This window comes from Pelodiscus sinensis, chromosome 18 (assembly GCF_049634645.1).
Source record: "Pelodiscus sinensis isolate JC-2024 chromosome 18, ASM4963464v1, whole genome shotgun sequence".
NCBI lineage: Eukaryota > Metazoa > Chordata > Testudines > Trionychidae > Pelodiscus > Pelodiscus sinensis.
In genome coordinates, this window is record NC_134728.1 from 30,624,178 (window position 1) to 30,643,753 (window position 19,576).

The 19,576-nt window shown below is 43.9% G+C and overlaps 1 protein-coding gene across 7 annotated transcripts in view; it reads left to right on the forward strand.

Moving 5' to 3' along the window:
* DLGAP4 (DLG associated protein 4) overlaps nucleotides 1–19,576 on the forward strand; it is a 316,182-nt gene that overhangs the window by 266,275 nt on the left and 30,331 nt on the right. The window contains exon 1 of one of the 7 annotated variants that reach the window (XM_025186422.2): nucleotides 3,926–3,977. The exons of the other annotated variants lie outside the window; for them this stretch is intronic. Within the exon in view, the coding sequence (XP_025042207.1) occupies nucleotides 3,941–3,977 (37 nt within the window). The 5' untranslated portion in view covers nucleotides 3,926–3,940. Of the gene's footprint in view, nucleotides 1–3,925; nucleotides 3,978–19,576 lie in introns of those variants that run through there. 7 annotated transcript variants of the gene reach the window in all.

The following is a 19,576-nucleotide window of genomic DNA, read 5'->3' on the forward strand; positions in this document are numbered from 1 at the left end:
CGGCTCCTGGTCCTCACCCTGGGGCTGGCTGCTGGCCATGCAGGTCTGGCTGCTGGGGCTGGAGCAGCCCTCCGCGCCAAGCGGCTGTAGGTGGGGGCTGCTTCTAGGTAACCGGTTACCTGTTCACATCCTTAGTGTGGGGCATGGGCATCTCTGAAAACTTTTTAATAGTTCTAGTAGCCCTATCTTTCTTCTACTTTAGTTTTAGCTGTCTTGCTGCAGAAATGAGTATACAGGCAGTCCCCGGGTTACATGGATCCGACTTACATCAGATCCCTACTTACAAACGGGGTGAGACAACCCCGCACTAGCTGCTTTTCCCCCTAGCAGACCAGGGAGACGCGAAGCTAGCGCCCCACCCAGCAGACCAGGAAGACGCGGAGTGGCTTTTCTCAGCAGACACCTCAGCTTGAGAATAAAGGACTGAGGGAAGTGAGGTGTGAGAGAATAAAACTGAGCTCTGGAGAAATGTTTGGCTAGAGTTTCCCCTACAATATGTACCAGTTCCGACTTACATACAAATTCAACTTAAGAACAAACCTACAGTCCCTATCTTGTACGTAACCCGGGGACTGCCTGTAATAGAAACTTGCTCATAGAATAGAGTGCATAGGAACAGTTGTGATGGGTCAAGGACCCCCCCACCCCAAACGGTTACCTAAGACCTCTCCAAGCCTGTGTTCCCTGCCAACTTGATCGTCTAGTATCCTGTCTTGTCCGTGTTGCAGCAAGCAACTCAACACAGAGTCTGAGTCACATCCCTAAAGCTTCAGACCTTAACCATTAGACAGCAAGTTACTCAACTCCAGCATTCAGATACTCAGCTCCTCTAGAGTCCAGAGCCCCAGATGAATCTGTCTTATGCTGTATAGAGATCTGTATGTATAAGCTCATGAAATTAACCCTCTTTCTCAATGTAAAGAGAGAGATGTGCAGATTCCTTGCACCCTCCCTGGTAACTTATTTTTACTGGCTTTATAAATAAACAGAAGGGATGTTAAGAATAAAAGGCAGGAATTAAGTGGTCATAAGAGAGAGTGCACAGAACAAAGTAGGCTCTTAAGCAAAATAAAACCGAACACGCAAACTAAGCTTAATACACCAAGGAACTGATCTTTCATAATATCTTGCCTTCAGAGTTGTTCTAATAAGCATCTGTCACAGGCTGGAAAGCCTTCCAGCCTTGGCCCAACCTTTCTTCCAAGTTTAGTCTTAGATGATTCCAGCAGTCATCTTACCTGGGGTAGCCAGGAAGAACTGATGACCCAGATTACCTCACTCCCGTTCTTAAATATGTTTTGCAAAAGGCAGGAATCCTTTGCATTCAGTCTAAACATTCCTTCTGCTCTTGTGCAAAAAATACAGCATCTAAGATAGATTCCATCATCAGGTGACATGGCCATATGTCTTGGAAGGACCCACGATAGCCCCTTTTACCAGGCTTACTAGAAAAACAAGTTAATTCACAGATCACTGTTCTTAGACTTGATCTATTAAGTTCCTTTGAGTATGACTAAGGGGCTTCACTTAGCATGACTGCGTTAATAACACAATTTCCTACTTGATATTTCTAATGTCAATTAGAGAAATGACACATGCATGCAAATAGGATATACACATTCAGCACATTGTAACCTTTCCAGTGATGTCACATGAAGTATTTTGCATAAAGTTATGCAATATTCATATAAACATATTTTCATAAAGCCTATGAGCATAACTATACAGATCTTTATATTGTAATTCTGTTCCCTGCCCCCTAAAAGAAACCCTCTGTAACAAGAATAGGAAATATTTATTTGGCTACACTATCTTGTGTAGCTTAATACTTTCCTTACCTCTCATCTCACTAAACGATCAGCACAAAGACCCGTATCTTCAGTGTCCCCTAAATTTTTGTCTGTTTGTATATGTCTTCCTTCTTTGTTTCCAGATCATTTATACCCAGTTCTCTAAAGTATTCCCAGTAGTCACCTCTATACATGAAAGATGAATAGTACTGGATTCAGTAGGGTTTTTTTATGTGGAATGAGTCTCATTTATTTTTGAGATAGTGACACGTTGCATTGCAGCATCCCATTAGCTCTGTGATGTGATAGGAAAGAGTACTCTGGGCCAAATATTTTGGGGGACATTTGGCTCTACGTGGAGCTCTTCTGAGAGAGTAGCCTAAGAGGACATGTAAATTTCCCAGTTGAAGGAAAGGTGGCCAAGGTGGAGAGGTGGAGCTGCCTTTGGGTGGTATGGTAAGAAGGGGCAATAGAACATGCTGGTACTTTAGTAGAGGGAGGTAGCATACCAAAAATTCCTCTAGCTATCTTGTTGTAAGATGTTGACCCATCAGACTAACGGAAATGTACAAACTGTAATGATGCAAGCTGATGAAAACTTATAATTGTATAACTCTGGGAGTGCTCTGTCTTTACTTTTCAGGAATCTTAACATTCCCAGGAGTTGATGATTTGTAAATTGATGCTTATCTAATTAATAACTCTAGCTAGTGCAAAATACTTGAATACGAAATATGTTGTTTTAACAAAATAGGAACAGCACATCTTGGCTATGGCTAAGCTAATTCTCAGAAGAAATTAAAAATATTGTGGTCTTTACTGGACTGTAGTAAGTCAGTGTGTACTTGGGCACAGCATTAGTGTGACACAAACTTTTAAAATACAAATTAATTTCAAGAAGTAATAAATCATATAATGTTTTTTGACCAATGGAGAAAACACTGCCCCAATTCAGTATCCAAAAAGTGGATTAATTCTCAGTCTGTCACGAGAGCCTTACCTTTAGCTATATGTATATAAACATAGTTCTATAAAAATGCTTCTGGAAGCAGGCACTAATGAATGACACTGTCTTTAAGATCTCAAGATCCTCTCATCTGAACAAGTGGGTTTTTCTCACAAAAGCTCAAGATATTGCATATATATTTTTGTTAGTCTTCAGTAGGGATGTAAGTGACTAGTTGACTACCCGATAAGTCTAAGCTTATCAGGTAGTTGAGTCGCTACTTAACTAGTCACTTCCCTCCTCCTTGCTGCCTCTCAGGAGGCAGAGGCACAGTGGGGGGAAATTGTGTGAGTGGGAACTGCTTCAGTCCCCGCTTGCACCGGGTCCCGACTGCTGTGCTCCGCGTTCCCTGCTGTGCCTCTGTCTTTTAAATGCCTCTAATTTCAAAGGCAGTGGCGCAGCAGTTGGGATCTAGCGCAAGTGGGGACTGCTTGAGTCCCTGCTCGCCCCAGGTTCCCCCCTGCGCCTTTGCCTTTTATATGTAGTAAGGGTCATGGGATTTTCCATTGACTACTCGATTAGTCGATAAGGAGGTGTGGGGCATTTGCTGTCTCCACTGCACCTGGGCCCAAAGCTCTTACTACATTCAAAAGGCCCAGGCATGGTGGGGATAGCGAGTGCCTCACCTCCCACCCCCTCATCAACTAATCAAATAGTCAATGGAAATTCCATCGACTACTGAATTATCTGAGTAATTAAATTTTAACATCCCTAATCTCTAAAATGCTGCCGGACTACTCATTGTTTTTACTGTCTTTAAGGGGCACTCTGCTTCAGTTTAGCTGCTGGCTGGCCACATCTCTATTCAGTGACACGCTGACTGAAATTCCTGCTTCAGCTTGTAGCTGAGTGAGTAATCTTCCCAGATGGGAGTAACAGTTCCAGCAGACAGCTGTGTAATGAGAATGTGAGGAACCTGTTCCCTAAGTAACCAAGTATGTGCGCTGCTGCTAGGCAACCAGCCATCTGGAGCCCAGTTTGTGTTTCCTGGAATGTACCAGCCCATTTGCCTAGCTAGGAATTAACATACAGTTGTGGGAGTGGAAGGAAGAAAAGACAGCTTCAGCATTTTACCAGGTTCATGCGATTCTCTAAGGCAACAGAAAGTAGACAAAGGGATTGTCTTTGCAGGGTTTTTTTCCTCATGGTTTATTCATTTCTCCACAATGACTTTTTTGGTGGTAAATGCACTCTGCTACTAATATTACAAAGGGTTTTCCAGTTGGAGATTCAGTGGCTGGATAGGAGATTTTTTTTCTCCTCTTAATTTCTTCTCTTAGGAAAATGAAGTTCCCTTGTATACGCTCCAGTCTTGCATTTTACCTGAGATAGTCTAGGAATAATTCAAATGGATTCCTCTTTTTAGCCCGCATTAGAAATATTGATCTCTTCTCTATCTGCTTTAGCAATAAAGTTTAAACCACATCTCCTAGTTGGTTGGCGCAAGTGATTCCTGTCCCTCTGGGTTTCTACCTTAATTTTGGCTGAGATTTAAGAATGCCTTTTCCCTTTGGAGGAGAGATGCTGTTCTGAAATGTTAACCATTGGTTATGGTATATCTTTGTTCAGTCAGAGATTGGTTACTAATATTTTTCTTTTTAATTATTTGTTAACTCTAACTATGACAGCTAGATTCTGAGGATTTCTATGTGGTAGGTCTTTTTTTCTATGAAAGTCTGTTAGTTTAAGTGGGTTTACTTACATCAAGTTTCTTATATATCTCATAGTAAGGATGGTCCAATAGCTAGGGCAGTAGCTTAGGACTCAGGAGATCGAGCTCAAATTCCCTACTCCTCCAGACTTCCTATGTGACCTTCCAAGTCACTTAAGCCATGTTGACCATATCGCTTATTCCAGCAACAATGACGTCACTTGAGGGTGTGAAACACTCCTCGGAATGCCATAAATTCTGCTGGCAGAAGTGTTCATGTGCAGAGCACTAAGTCATCAGGAAAACTCGTTCTCATGAGCATGGAGCGGCTATACCAGCGTTCTTTCATCAGCACAGCTGTGCCACTGTAAGCTTGCTAGTATACACATAGCCTTAGTGTGTCTTTGGTTCTATTTCCCCTTTATTTCCACTTAAACCGTTGCACAGCGCAGAGGATAAATACATTAAAGATTCAGTTTCTCAAATAGTTCAGGGCTTGTTAGTATGTAAGTACTCTACATTGATGAGAAACAAGAAGTTAAATCCTAAATCAGAGGACAGTGAAACCTTCATTTCCCCCTCTGTACACATCTCTCAAACAGACTGATTCCTTTGAGGTACCTCAGGTGAATGCTGTGAGACTTCACAGTAACTCTGGATGTCTTGCAACAGATGATTGCAGCCTGTCTGCCAGAATAAATTGCTGTGACTTTGAATTTTCATCCTAAAACCAGCCTGGCTGTTGAACAACAGTTGGTGTGATCTAGAGATGTGAAAGGATAACTGGTAAGCATCACCTTAAGTTGGTGATGCTTATCGATTCTGAGTAGTTGGTGGAGACTGGAGCAGCTCTCCATCTGCTGTGGGTAGGGGGCTGCTCCAGCTCTGCAGGGGTCCCACTGCAGACAGTGACTGCTCTCACCCAGAGCCCCAGGCAGGCAGAGGCTGCTCCGACAGGAGCGGAGAGCCAGCGGCAGCCCCAGCCCTTGCACTGGCACTGGGAGCCAGGAGAGCCAACCCTAGCCCCAGCATGGGAATTGGGGGCAGGAGCCCTGCAGGCTGCAGCAGACCCCAACCCGGATCCTGCTTTAGTCGGTTAAACGTAGAGCAACCGGGATTTAACATCCCTAGCAGAACTGTCTGCTTTTTCTTTATTCCTCCAATCTCCTAAAGTATTCAAAATGTCTGGCATGGCTGGCACTTAGGGTGGAATTTTTGAAAGCACTTAGGGTGGAATTTTTCAGTGTTGGTCTGTTTGTTCACATTGAAGTCAATGGAAGCTTATCACAACTTCAGTGGAAGCAGGGGTAGGGTATCACTCAATGGTTTTGAAAATGCAACACTAGGGGAGTCCAGTTTTGTTCCTGATGTTGGGGACTCGAACCCGCAAAGAGACAGGCAACACCAGCAAGATCTAATCACAAGCTCTTTATTGAATAGTGCGCACTTACAATAGAGAGCGGCCCGTCTCCAAAGTGAACCAGCCACAATTTCATTAACAGGTAGGCTTATATAGACAGTTCCGTCGCGTCAGACTATTTGCCCAAGCAACCCACCCTCCTTTATCGGTTAGAAACTTTTAGTATCCATGGACACCTGGCCAACTATACATCATGGCCCTAAGCAATTCATAATGCATCAGCCATTTCTTATCAGCCCAAAAGACAGGTACTGGGCAATAAGGAGACAGTTTGTTATGGCCAAAGGAGAACATAAACAGGGAGTTTGGAACAAATGGGGAGAGCAGAAACAGGGAGGCTCCTTATCTGTTCTCAAAACAAACTGTTCCTCATCACAGCAGGTACAAAAATGCAGCTTCTTGCTTATCTCATTTTGCCAACTTGAGCAAGCGTATAAGGTGTGTCCCTGCTTGAACTTATCTCCAGTTCTGTCCAGGGACTACCCAGAAACCTTTGTTACATTTGCTTTAGCATAACTGCACTAGGCCTATTTTTTCTAGGGCCTAACAGTCCCCCCTTTGTCCCTAGAGTACCATGAAGGGACTCTTGGGACACAATGTAACAACTTACTACTTGGTGGAACACACTTTAGTGCCTATCTAACATCCACAACGAATTAGGACATAGAGAACTACCAAACCACAAATAATAATGACAGCGCTACGAAGTAAGTTATGGAGCCAACCACCGACATTTGGAAACCAGCTAAACAGGTCGCTCCACCAAGAATCTCCTTTCTTTCCTCCATGATCTTTTGCTACCTGCATAAGATGATGCACTCTGTCCTAAGTGGCATTATAAACATCAGGAATATACACACAACACTCTTGTCCAATTAAGGCACATGTTCCTCCTTGAGAGGCTAACAGAATATCTAGTGCTAAGCGATTCTGGAGAACCATCTGCCGGATCTTTCTCTGCTCGATAGCCAGATCAGTTAAAGCATCAGCAGTGGTATTAGCCATTATTTCCAAAATTCCTTGAAGCCTCAGTACTCCTTCTCCTATTCGATAAAAGGCCCCTCCACAAGCATTGGGAAATGCCGCACAAACACCTGTCCAATCATTCACAGCCCACCAGGTAGGAGGGCGAGATTCTTTAGCATCTGTCTCAGCGTCCCTCATATTTCTAATCTTTCCAGTGGGGAGATGAGGGCGGTAAACAACAGGTGGCTCCAACCAGGCCAAGTAGCAGGATCCACTTCATGAAGGAGGAAGGGTCAAATATGCTTTGTTACTGCACACTCAGTACACTCTAAATAAGGGTTGGTTCCATGGACTCCATCCTACCGGTCCGATGGGTAGGGTTGGACCATTCGGATAAGAGCATAAACAGAGAGACTTGTTGCTAGGTCTAGGAGAGCGCTGAGTACAATTTAGAGAGGAGCAGTTATAATGGGTGTGTGTGAAGGAAGGTACGCAGGACGATATATTTACTTTCATCCACCTAGGGATCAGAAAGTCAGCTGTACCATTGATAATTTGGTATTTATCCTCAGTTAGAGTATAAGCAGACCCGACATGGGAAATGTCAAGTGCACTGACTGATTCCAACAAGCATACCAGAATCAGTAGATGACCTTTTTAATAGGCACCAATGTCCGGGTTTTTCCATACATTCAGGAATCCTCTATTTTTAATCTCAGTCTTTTCCCAAGCAATGTTTAGATTTCCTGAGGAATCCTTCTAAGATGGGGTCCATGTCATGTTCATTGCACAAAGGGAAATGAGAACTATAAGCAACCTTCTTTGACTATCCACTGGGACTAGGGAACACACCCAACATGATGTATTATGTAATTCTGGCATTCGAGCTTTCAGCTCATATGCAAGATGAACAAAGGTGTTAGAGCTGTTAGTTTCTACAGCCTTTACATCCCATACCACCAAAAGAGAAAGATAACAAATAATAAAAGTAAAAACATAAGAACCCAGGCCAGAAAACGAGGCCTTCCTTTCGGGAAAGGACACCACCAGTCTAAGGTTTCCTCAGTCGAAGTTGAAGCTTCAGGTCGCCCAAAGGGGTAGTAGTCCATTTGCCCTGGGCACAGATGTCGTCTGCTTCTGGTTCACCCGGTTCGCGGTGGGGTGAACGTGTGTGGCTCCCTTGAAGTCCGATGTCGTCTGCTTCTGGGCCTGGATTGACGGTACCAGGCCTGCGCTGATCCCCATCTACTTCTGGACCTGGGTTTCTGGTACCAGGTCTGCAGTGCTCTTTGTTGGGGCCAACTTGTGTAGGCACTGGAACCGGTTAGCGGTGGGAGGCGTGAATCCAGGCGGACAATTCCTCACACTTTACAGCAGTATGGGTGGTCAGAAGGACTTGGTAGGGACCCTTTCACCTGGGTTCCAGGGCAGTCTTCCACTGGTGAACCTTCATGCAAACCTAATCTTCTGGTTGTAGTTTATGGCACGGCACAGTCAGGACCTCCTGGAAGGCGTCCTTAACCTGAGAATGATAAGACTGTACACACCTCATAAGTTCCTGACAATACTTGACTATGCTTTCTTTAATAAGTGTTGCATCAGCCAGGTCAATTTTTTTGGCTGCTTAACAATTTCATAGGTCGGCCACATGCAATTTCATGTGGACTGAGTCCAGTTTTCCGATTAGGAGTCACTCTCATGCTCGTTAGGGCAATCGGGAGTGCTTCTACCCATGTTAAGCCAGAGTTCTTACATATTTTTGCAAGTTTGTTCTTTAAAATCCCGTTTCATTTCTCTCCTGCTCCTGCGCTCTCCAGGTGTCATGCGCAGTGCGGTGCTTGTCTGATAGAGTAGTACTTTGCCAGTTTTTAAACAATTTGTCCAGTAAAGTGGGTACCTTTATCACTGGAAATCACAAAATGTATTCCTCATGATGGGATGTAATGATTTAGAAGTTTCTTTGCCACTGTGATGGCATCAGCTTTCCTGCAGGGAATAAGCTTTTACCCATCTTAAAAACAAGCAAACAATAACCAACACATATTCAAAAGATTGACATTTAGGCAATTGAATAAAGTCCATTTGTAAATTCAGCCATGGTCCCAAAGGCGGAGGTCTGGTTGCCGGAACTGTCTTTACAGGTTTACCCACATTGTGGGCTTGGCAGACAGGGCAAGCCAGACCGTAATCTTTGGCTGCCTGGGAGAATTTGGGAGCAAACCAATTTTGTTTTACCTTTGCCAATGTGCGACAATCTATGGAGCACGGAGGCAAGGTGAGGTAGCAAGACCACTGGGGCAACAATGTGGCCATCAGAGCTGCACCAGTAGTGGTCTGGGTGCAAGGTGCACCCTGCCAGTCTCCACTCCTGCTTTCCCGATTCTGGGGCTTGGTCTTTCAGGAGGGCCAGTTCCGAAAGAGATGACAAAGGAGCTGGTGATCATAGGAGAGAAGGGAAAAAACAGCAGGTAGAGGAGCAGATTCCTCTACATTCCATACAGTACAAACTGCATAGTCTGATACTAAACCTCCACTAGAATTATAAAAGCAAAAACCATCTGTGTAAAGCACAAAGTTACAATTATTTAAGGGATTTAAATTATTCTTTCATTAAAACAACAATATTGTACACACAACAATGTTTGAAATACATATATCACAATTAGGACACACAAGACAAATTTGGATAGAACACAGAACACAAACTTATGTCATGACACAGAACCATGGCTTTTTTTTTTTTCAGTTACTTTTCAGCTAATATTAGTGCTTTTTGATAATTTGAAAGACAAAGAAAACATTTCTACCCACATTGGGGTTGTGCATTATATTTTAGAATACTTTTTCTTTACCAATGTTCTTTGCTAATTTTTGATTAGCCTGCTGTTACTTAACGGTATGCTTTTGTTTTGCACAGTAGCTTCAGAGGGTTTGAGTAAATTACTTCATTGTTCAATTATTAATTTAAAGATGACATGCCTTAGTTTCCTTCTTGTACTACAGACCAGGCTTTTTTTTTTCTTTAATGTGTGAAGCTTCAAATAATTTACTGCCACAGAAACTTTTTCTTAGAACAAGACCTTTGCTAGTTAATATTTAAGCAAGCAAAAAGGTTTTCTTTTCCTGAAAAGAATTATATACAATGTTACAGGCTTACTTATGGGGGACATGCTCCCCCTTTCCAGAACAGACAGGCAGTTTGCAGACACACACAACCTTGGATCTGAAAGCAAGCCAAAAGTGCTATCAACTCAGCTTTGAACAGAAAAACAGTGAAGTTTCTGGGCTTGGATTTCTTTAAAACAATAATTAGTTTTCTTGGAAGACACATTTAACCCTTAGGGTGCAGGTTTTACAAATTTACAATGTATAGATTTTATTCTTTTATGCAGTTAACCAATTAAGTTTCAGTAGAATTCCTTATTTCTCTTTAATAAATTTAACAAAGTGTCTGTAGCCAAATGTTTAAACTTAATTGTTTCTTTGCCTAGATAATTAAAAGAGGCTGCAAGAAACAAGGAGTCATTTTTAAAGCAGGTTTCCCTTCATATATAACAACAATCGCTTAATTCCTTCTTCCTCTCTCTCTCTTCTCTTTCTCATTGTACATCTGTGTCACAATGCTAACCACTTTAGGTAAACTTTTCCCTTGCATCCTGTCTGAATTTGGATCTCAGTTAGGCTCAGCGGTGGGCATACCTCTCCAAGCTTGATTCTGGTGATATGCTACAGCCTTTTCTTTAACCTTTTGATGCTCATTTTCCGTGAGGAGGGTATTTAACAATTGAATCACATCAGCCCAGGTTGGCAGATGGATAGAGAAAATGGTACGGATATTCTTTTTACCACCTCCGGGGCATAGGGTGGGGGAAGTTTAACAGATTTTTCTACACACACAGCCTGCAGAGCCTTTTTAAATTCCTTTGGTTTGTAATTATACTATACAATAAATATTCCATTTGTCCGGGTCTAAGATTGACCAGTATGTCCTTTAGGGCATTCATTCTTTCTACGGAAAACATCCCGCAGTCTGGCCAATCATTATCCGGGGACAAATTAGCAGTGAGTGAAGGCCATTGTGTTTGACACAAATCCTTCATTTTAGATTTTGCTAGACCGGCCATTCCAGAAATGTCCTTCCAATCCCTTAGGATCAGGGTCAACGGGGCGTCCCCCGGGCACTTACTGCCGCCCTGTCCCATCTTTACCAGCCAAAGGATCCTTAACCCAATTTTTCAATACCGAGCGCTCGCTTACCTCTTCAGGGACTTTAACCCCGAACACTCCAGGGACTTTAACCCCGAGGACTCCAGGGACTTTAACCCCGAGGTCCTGGATCCTACACAATGGGTAGGTGATGTTGCTGGATTTCTGCGGGCCTCAGCTGGTTCACAGGACACGCTTTATCGCCGGAGCAGGGATCTGGCCACCTGGCAAGGCTCCTCAAAACCGGAGGATGCGCGCTGCGTTGCTTCGGAGTCCGATCCTCTGCACCGGAGAGTCAGACGGGTCCCATCTGGGGTGCCAAATTTGTTGGGGACTCGAACCCGGACGGCCTCTGTTCGTTGTCTGACCGCAAAGAGACAGGCAACACCAGCAAGATCTAATCACAAGCTCTTTATTGAATAGTGCGCACTTACAATAGAGAGCGGCCCGTCTCCAAAGTGAACCAGCCACAATTTCATTAACAGGTAGGCTTATATAGACAGTTCCGTCGCGTCAGACTATTTGCCCAAGCAACCCACCCTCCTTTATCGGTTAGAAACTTTTAGTATCCATGGACACCTGGCCAACTATACATCATGGCCCTAAGCAATTCATAATGCATCAGCCATTTCTTATCAGCCCAAAAGACAGGTACTGGGCAATAAGGAGACAGTTTGTTATGGCCAAAGGAGAACATAAACAGGGAGTTTGGAACAAATGGGGAGAGCAGAAACAGGGAGGCTCCTTATCAGTTCTCAAAACAAACTGTTCCTCATCACAGCAGGTACAAAAATGCAGCTTCTTGCTTATCTCATTTTGCCAACTTGAGCAAGCGTATAAGGTGTGTCCCTGCTTGAACTTATCTCCAGTTCTGTCCAGGGACTACCCAGAAACCTTTGTTACATTTGCTTTAGCATAACTGCACTAGGCCTATTTTTTCTAGGGCCTAACACTGATCTACAAGATGCTGTTTATTTTTTCTCTTAGTGAGGGGTGAGTGATGGGAGACTAACTTGACTGAGCTGTATTTTGAAGTCTGCTTCTCAGTACTTCAATAGCAGCATGGTTGTGGGGAGAAAGAACGGTAAAACGCAGTTTCATATAATGAGCATTAGTCCTAACAGTTGATCACAGGGAGTGTGTGATTATGTTGAAGGTCTCCATGGAAACAAAACCACGGCTGTTTGTAGGACTGGACTTCTGCTTTCTTCATGTGATACATTTGCCTTCAGAATTTCAAGCTAGTTCCTCAATCTGAGTGGACTCCAGCTGTTTGGATCTCAGCTGTTTCATTAGCTTCAGCATTCATCTTGTGTCCTGTGTGGCAGAATGAGCTGTGGAGTTGTCATGGCATTGCTTGCCACTGGGTTTAGGCTTACTTGATAATCAGTAGTTTGTTGGGTTGGTCTAGAACAGGGGCTTGTAGAGCCAAAACCCACTAACTTTGTGTACTGCTTCATCCCTATTGAAGCAGATGGGTTAGACCAGTGGTTCCCAACCTTTTTTATACTGGGGGACCTGCAAACCCATTCACAAACTTGTGGTGGGCTGGTAACATTTTATTTGCATATTCATTATGCAAATAAATGTTACCAGTCCACCAAAAGCGCCAGCCCACAGAGCCCCCAAGTGCCAGTCTTAACCCCTAGAGCCTCCCACCTCTGCACTACTCCCCAGCACCAGCCACTGACTCTAGAGTCCTCTGTACCCATCCCAAATGCCTCAGTGGCAGCTCCTGCCCCTTAGAGTCCCCCACCACCAGACCCCCCCCCCAGTGCCAGTTTCCTGTTTCCAGAGCTCCACTGCACCTACACATACCCCTGGGCCCTCCCCAGTGCCAGCCCTCAGTCCCCAATATTAGCCCCGCCCCCAGAGTCCCCTATGCCAGATCTCCACCCCAGATACCCCAGTTGTCAGCCCCTTAGAGTCCCCACCCCTTAGAGCTCCCTCGTACTAGCCCTGCCCACAGAGCCAGCCCCCTGCCTCTTAGAGCCCCCCACCTAGCCCAGCACTGCCTCCCAGCTGCTGCCCAGGTAGTGGCTGCTCTAAGGCTGCAGTGCTGGACTCTGCACGCAACTCCCACCACGCAGCAAAGTGTTCTTCCATTTCAGGGAAGAAACCCTGCCTCTGCCTGCCACTGGTCGGCTGAGAGGTGGGGCAGGACACACCTCTCCCAACAGCCACAGCTGGAGTGACGTGCCTCAGCCCTCAAAGCCACCTCGGCCCAGAAGCCAGAGGTCCATGGCCCAGACCAGCAGCTGGGAACTGCTGAGTTAGACAGCACTTGGATGCTATGGGAATGGTGTACAGGGAAAACTAAAGATCAACAGAATGGGTTAAAAAGTACTTAGAAGTTTTCTCAGATCTGGCACCCCACAACTGTTACTTTCCAGACTGCTAGCCATACGAGCATTTGGGCTGTGTGCATATTGCATATTCAATGTTCATAGCTTCCAAAGAGCTGTTTTGCTTCAGTATTGTTTCACCAGGGTTTGTCCCTCTCTGGGACAACCCAGTGAACAGCTTTCTTCAGAGATGCTTCATAGTTGTGCTGGAGCAGGGAGTGGCTCAGTTCTGAAAACCTGGGCAGTGAACAGTCTTCTTTCCGGAGTCGCTTCATAATTATCTCCACATCCAGAATTCTCTCCTTCAACACCTTCCTCCTCATCCCCTTCCTTCTCACCCCACTGTAAATAAGTCCTGGCACTTTCCCGTCCCATCACCCAGTCTCAGTCCTAGTAACCTATTGCCTTAATGTTGTGAGTCAGATCAAGAAAAATTAAGGCAGTAACATTGCTGGTAGTGGAAATCTGTGCTTCCTGGCAGTCTTTGCTTTTGTTCCCCAACTGCTTTTGTTTACAGTTTTGGGCAAAAAGCTTCCACAGTCCTCTGCAGAATAACTGTGGGGTTCCATTGGCTTTGCTTTGGAAACAGCTGTTTTCTGTTGGAGTTAAAAGATTCGGGGGAAGGGAATGAGAGGGAATATTGAGGGAAGGGAATAACACAGCAGTTGGAGTAAGTGTGGGGAAGGCTGGAAGTCTTTTGTTACATTTCTTTGAAGCCATGAAAGGGGCAAACTGCCCTGTGGGAATATGCAAGGCACCAAAAGGAGAATGTGCACAGGTTTGCAGTGATTTCAGTTTTTAGTGGTAAATGTCTATTTCACTATACGCATAGAGGAAAAACATCTTTCAACCAATAATGGTTAGAATTTACAGATAGGCAGAGTAAAAAATAATGCTGCTTGAGAACTTATTAGACCTTGAATATTTGGATATTTGAAGCTGACAATGTATGCTTTAATGGTTTGAAGCGTTAACTTTTTGATCTCAGCATCTATATTTAAATAATTACCAGACCCCTCATAAGTTACTACAATTTGGAAAATAGATCGTACTAAAAAAAAACCCTTAAATCCCATAATTTCAGTGGTAAACATTTAAACGTATAAATATAAAATGCTTTAGAAACAAGTACTGTATCTGTATTATCTGCAAATTATTAAAATAACAAATTCTGCCATATATATATATATGCACAGTGCTGTAGATGCATTGATATTTTGGGTATGGTCCTTCTTTATGGCTTATTGTTAATTGTGCTGGGAGGCCAAATGGTCAGCAAGTCAAGCAGAAGACACTGAATCCATAATGGCAGAAAGGAGGAAGTCCTACAAAGAACTCAGAATGCCAGCAGATACAAAACAGCACTGCAAGTGGTCAGGGAAACTCTTCTTTCAATCTGATTCCCTGTTAAATTTCCTAAATTAAGGAAAGGGGTGAAAACGTATTAGCCTTCTAAAACCTTCCCTCTGTTAGAAAGGTTTGCACTAAAGCAGATGCACCCAGTCTCATGTCAGCTGCAAGTGCACTTTGATATTGGTGTGGATGGAAGTGTAGTACTGTGTGCATTTGTGATGCCAGACATTCATTAGCTGCTTCCGCTTGCTGTGAAATGTGGTGTATGGATGTGAACAACTAGTCACTTCCCATCCCCAACCCCTTGCTGCCTCTATCAGAAAGAGGCAGAAATGAGGGGGTACTTCAAAGTGGCAGCACCGCTTGAAGCCTGGGGCAAGACCACGTGGCACTGCCACTTTGAAACACCAAGTGCAGCTTGGGGCCAGCAGGAGTGTCCCCAGGCTGCATGTGGCTTTTCAGAGAGGCAGCACCAGGTGGAGCCCGGGATCAGCTGGGGAATCCCCTGCTGACTTCGGGCTCCATACAGCGCTGCCACTTTGAAACGCTGTGGGGAGTCTGATGGTAGGCACCCCGTCGCATTTCAAAGCAGCTGCGCTGGACGGAGCCCAAGGTCAGCGAGGGAGTGGCGCTGCTGCTTTGAAACACCAAGGGGAACATGGGGCCAGCAGAGGACTGCCTTGCTGGCCCCGTGCTCCTCGCAGCGCTTTCGCCTTTGAAGTGTAGCAACAGTTCTGGGGCTGTTGCTACACTTCAAAGGCGGAGGCGCCCTATTGACTAATCGAAATTTAACATTCCTCATGTGGTGGTCTAGGTCCTTAGCTAAAACGTTTTAGGGAGTCTTTAAAGTGTGATCAAATAGTTTGGCACTTGTGGAGGCTTTATGCTGAATGAAGAATCAAGTTGTAAACATGAAAAACTTGTTTTTTGTGTAGGGCCATTTGGGTCACAGATAACTATGCTGCTAATGTTAGGAGAATTCCAATTAATGCTTGGGGGTTTGTTCTCTAAGCTCTGTAAGCTGCAGCATGCACAGTGGCTCCTTTGTAAAATGAAATTGCCACCTCATGTCCAGAAAGAGCCTTGTATACTTTGGGTGCTACCTCACTCTAAAGAAGGAGCCATTCTTTTTTTAAATGTTTGCGATGTTTAAAATTCTGAGACAAAATACAGGACTATGTAGCACTTTAAAGACTAACAAGATGGTTTATTAAGTGATGAGCTTTCATGGGCCAGACCCACTTCCTCAGATCAAATAGTGGAAGAAAATAGTCACAACCATATGACTATTTCTTCCACTCTTTGATCTGAGGAAGTGGGTCTGGCCCACGAAAGCTCATCACTTAATAAACCATCTTGTTAGTCTTTAAAGTGCTACATAGTCCTGTATTTTGTTTCAGCTACACCAGACTAACACGGCTACATTTCTATTAAAATTCTGAGGACATTGAAATTAAGGAACACAAAAAAGATTCAGCAGATTTATCAGTGTATAGTTTTCTCTGTGTTACTACTTTACCTTGCTACTAAGAAAGAAGGGACATTCCAAGTTAATCAAGGTGTGCTCTGTGTAGATATTCGAGGTAGCTACATTTTTCTTGTCTTTCAAAGCATTTGCCATTTTTTTTTTGCGGGGGGGGGGGAGAGAAGGGAGGGACAAGGTAGTTGGTCAGTTTCCTGTTACAATAAGGGGCTGCATTGCTAAAAAACTTCCATATTGTTTGAAAATGTGATTCTTGTCCTTTTCTATACTGTGGTACAGTGTGCCAGTCTCAAGGCTTAAAAACTGTCAGAATTGGTGTGCCCAGCAAGTTGGGAAATCTGTGCATTTTAGTTCCCACTAGGTTTCTACAGTCTAGTGAGCAATTGTCCCATAGGATAACAATCCTTTGTAACTTAACATGCTAGCTTGTTAAAATGTTTTAATTAGTTTTCTTTCGTACTAATTTGAATTGCTTTTCTACTCATTTTACTACTCTCAGCTTTGGGCAAAATTGTCCTAGTCAAGCTCTTTCTGCTTCATCTGCACTAGCATAGTACCGCTGTCTCTTGGGTCCTAAATGCATAGTGGGGGAAATGGCTTAAATATAAACACACAACCTTTGTGAATGGTGAAAGCCTTACAGAACCTAAATTTGGAGCATTTGTTGCCTGATAGCAGCAGACTAACGTGACTAATGTCTGGGTTTTTTAATTGTGTGGATGAGGGTAGGGGGAATACGATTTCCCGTTTTGTTTGTGGAGAGACTTTATTGCATTGTTTTCCTTCATCTTGTCTGTGCGCGCGCGCGCACACACACACTCTCTCTGCTGTTGACCCTCTGGGTACAGGGTGTGGTTTATGATGACAGTTAAAGTCATATGGGTGTGGAGAGCTATTTGCACAGTTTTCTGGCAGTAGTGCTGGCATACCTATTGGTAGCTGATGTATCACCTTGATGCAGCAGCTGCAGTTGCAACCTGTCAGCAAATGATAATGGCAGAGCCGCGGAGAGGGTTACCCCATGAAGGTGGTACTGGGAAATACACGTGGAACAGTGTGTTGGGAGCTTGGATGCTGAATAAGTAAGGAGACATTTCTTCATCTTTTCTCCTGATACGCCTCTTTCCAGCAAGCTTAACAGAAACTTAGGTGGATCACTTATTTAAAAGTGGCTTGGAGAATTATAGGCTCTACCAAAATATTTTCTGTTCTCTCAGCATATGGGAACAATCCCACAAAGCGTTCCGTGTTCTAGGGGCAGGATGAGCAAACTGCGGCCTGTGGGATACATCACTGTTTTAATCTGGCTCTGAGTTCCTGCTGGGGTGTGAGGTCAGGGGCTTACCTGCTCTGTGAGTGCCATGGTTCCACATGGCTGGAGCCATAGCAGGCAGGCTGCCTGAGTGCCCTGGTGGGCTGTGGGATGCTTTCCTCTGGCCCCAGCCTGGAAGGTCCTGGCGAGCAGAAGGAAAATGTTTGGCAGGCTACATATTGCCCATACCTGTGCTACAGGATATATAATTGTGAAGTCTTTTATTCCTTATTTAGAGCTCTGTGTCTCAACCTTTCCAGATCCCTGTACCCCTTTCAGGAGTGTGATTAGTCTTGTGTACCTCAAATTTCACTTCACTTAAAATCTTGGCTTTTGTTTTCAGCCATTCATGGCAAGGCTTGGACTTTGGCTTTGTTCCCTAGGCCCCAACAAGTCTAACACTGGCTCTGGTGGCCCCATAAAACAAATCACATTTGAAAACCACTGAATAGTATACAATGAATAGTCATTGTATGAAATCTTAGTTTGTACTGACTTGCTAAAGCTTTTGATGTAGCCTATTGTACAACTAGGCAAGTATCTGGATGAGTTGATCTACTCCTGGTAAGTACACGTGTTCCTGGTCAGTGTTCCCTGTAAGCTGAGCACTTGGGCAACCACCCAAGAGAGATTCCTGTGATTACCAGAGCACCTACAGCCGCTTGCATGTGTTTCTATTTGTAGTGCACATTTGCACTTGCCTTGATGCACATAACAAAATTTATTCTTCTTATGGATGGAAAAAAATGGAGGGAAAAATGCGGTTGAGAGCCACTGACTAAAGCACCAGCAAGGGTCAGGAAGAAATGTATCTTGTGACATAATTCTGCCCAGCTACTTCATCTGTGGGTGGGTGGTGGCGTGGGTGGTATTTTTTTAAGTGGATGGTTTGATTTTGTGAGGGGACCGGGGGGGGAGGGGCTAGAGAGGGATGGGAGTTACAGGGGGATAGTATTTTCCTTAACTTTTTTACTGACCAAAGCAAGATTATGTGATCATTTGCCTAATAGTATTTAGGAATGTGAACAGGTAACCAGTTACCTGGTAAGCATCACCTTACTGTGTGATGCTTACTGGATAACCACTTCAGAGGGGTAGCTGAATTAGTCTGTACGGGATAAACTTAAAAAACAACGAATAGTCTAGTAGCACTTGTTGGGGAAATCTCGCTCCCCGGGGGTACAGAGTCCCCAGAAGGGTCCGAGGCTGGAGGTCAAAGCAGTGAGGCAGGAGAGAAGGAAAACTTGATTATGCATGCATGCAGGCTGACAGCTACCAGAGTGAGAGCAGCAGCAGCCCTGAGAGAGAGAGTTTCAGGGATTCTTTATACAGTATGTTCAGACAGTTTAGTTGTTGATTGTTTTCTTTAACATATCAAAGTCTCAGTAGAAGTAATAGAAATGTAGCCGTGTTAGTCTGGTGTAGCTGAAGCAAAATAGTACTACATAGTCCTGTATTTTGCTTCCATAGAAGTACTCTGAGATGTTTCTGTTCACACCAGAAGTGAGTTTCACAGTACAAAGGCACATGAGAACTTGAGTGAGGAGTCTACAAGGCAAACTGACAAAGATTAGGGTTTACATGACAAATTGTGACAGACAAGGAGTCTTCATGAAGTTGAGATAGGAGGCATTGTAAGGGTCTTGATTAGAGTTAAGATGATTTCTCTCTATTACAGGGAGAGAGGCCTGGAAAACTTTTAACCCTTACAGCAGTTTTCTTTTAGAGAGTTTTGATTTCCTGCAGTCCCCCCTTAGACACAATTGGAGTTATTTTATTTTTCTCCCACACACTTTAAAGTCTAACAAAACATGTAGATGGTATCATGAGCTTTCGTGGGCATAGCCCACTTCAGATGACCGGAGTGTTGTATGTCCAGAATCAAAGTAAGTTTATCCTGTACAGACTACAGTAGACTTCCGATAATCCGGAACCTATGGGACCTAGGTGGTGCCAGATTCAGATATGCCGGACTATCAGGAGGTACTATAAGATGGTTTTTTTATATATATATATATATATATATATATATATATATATATAT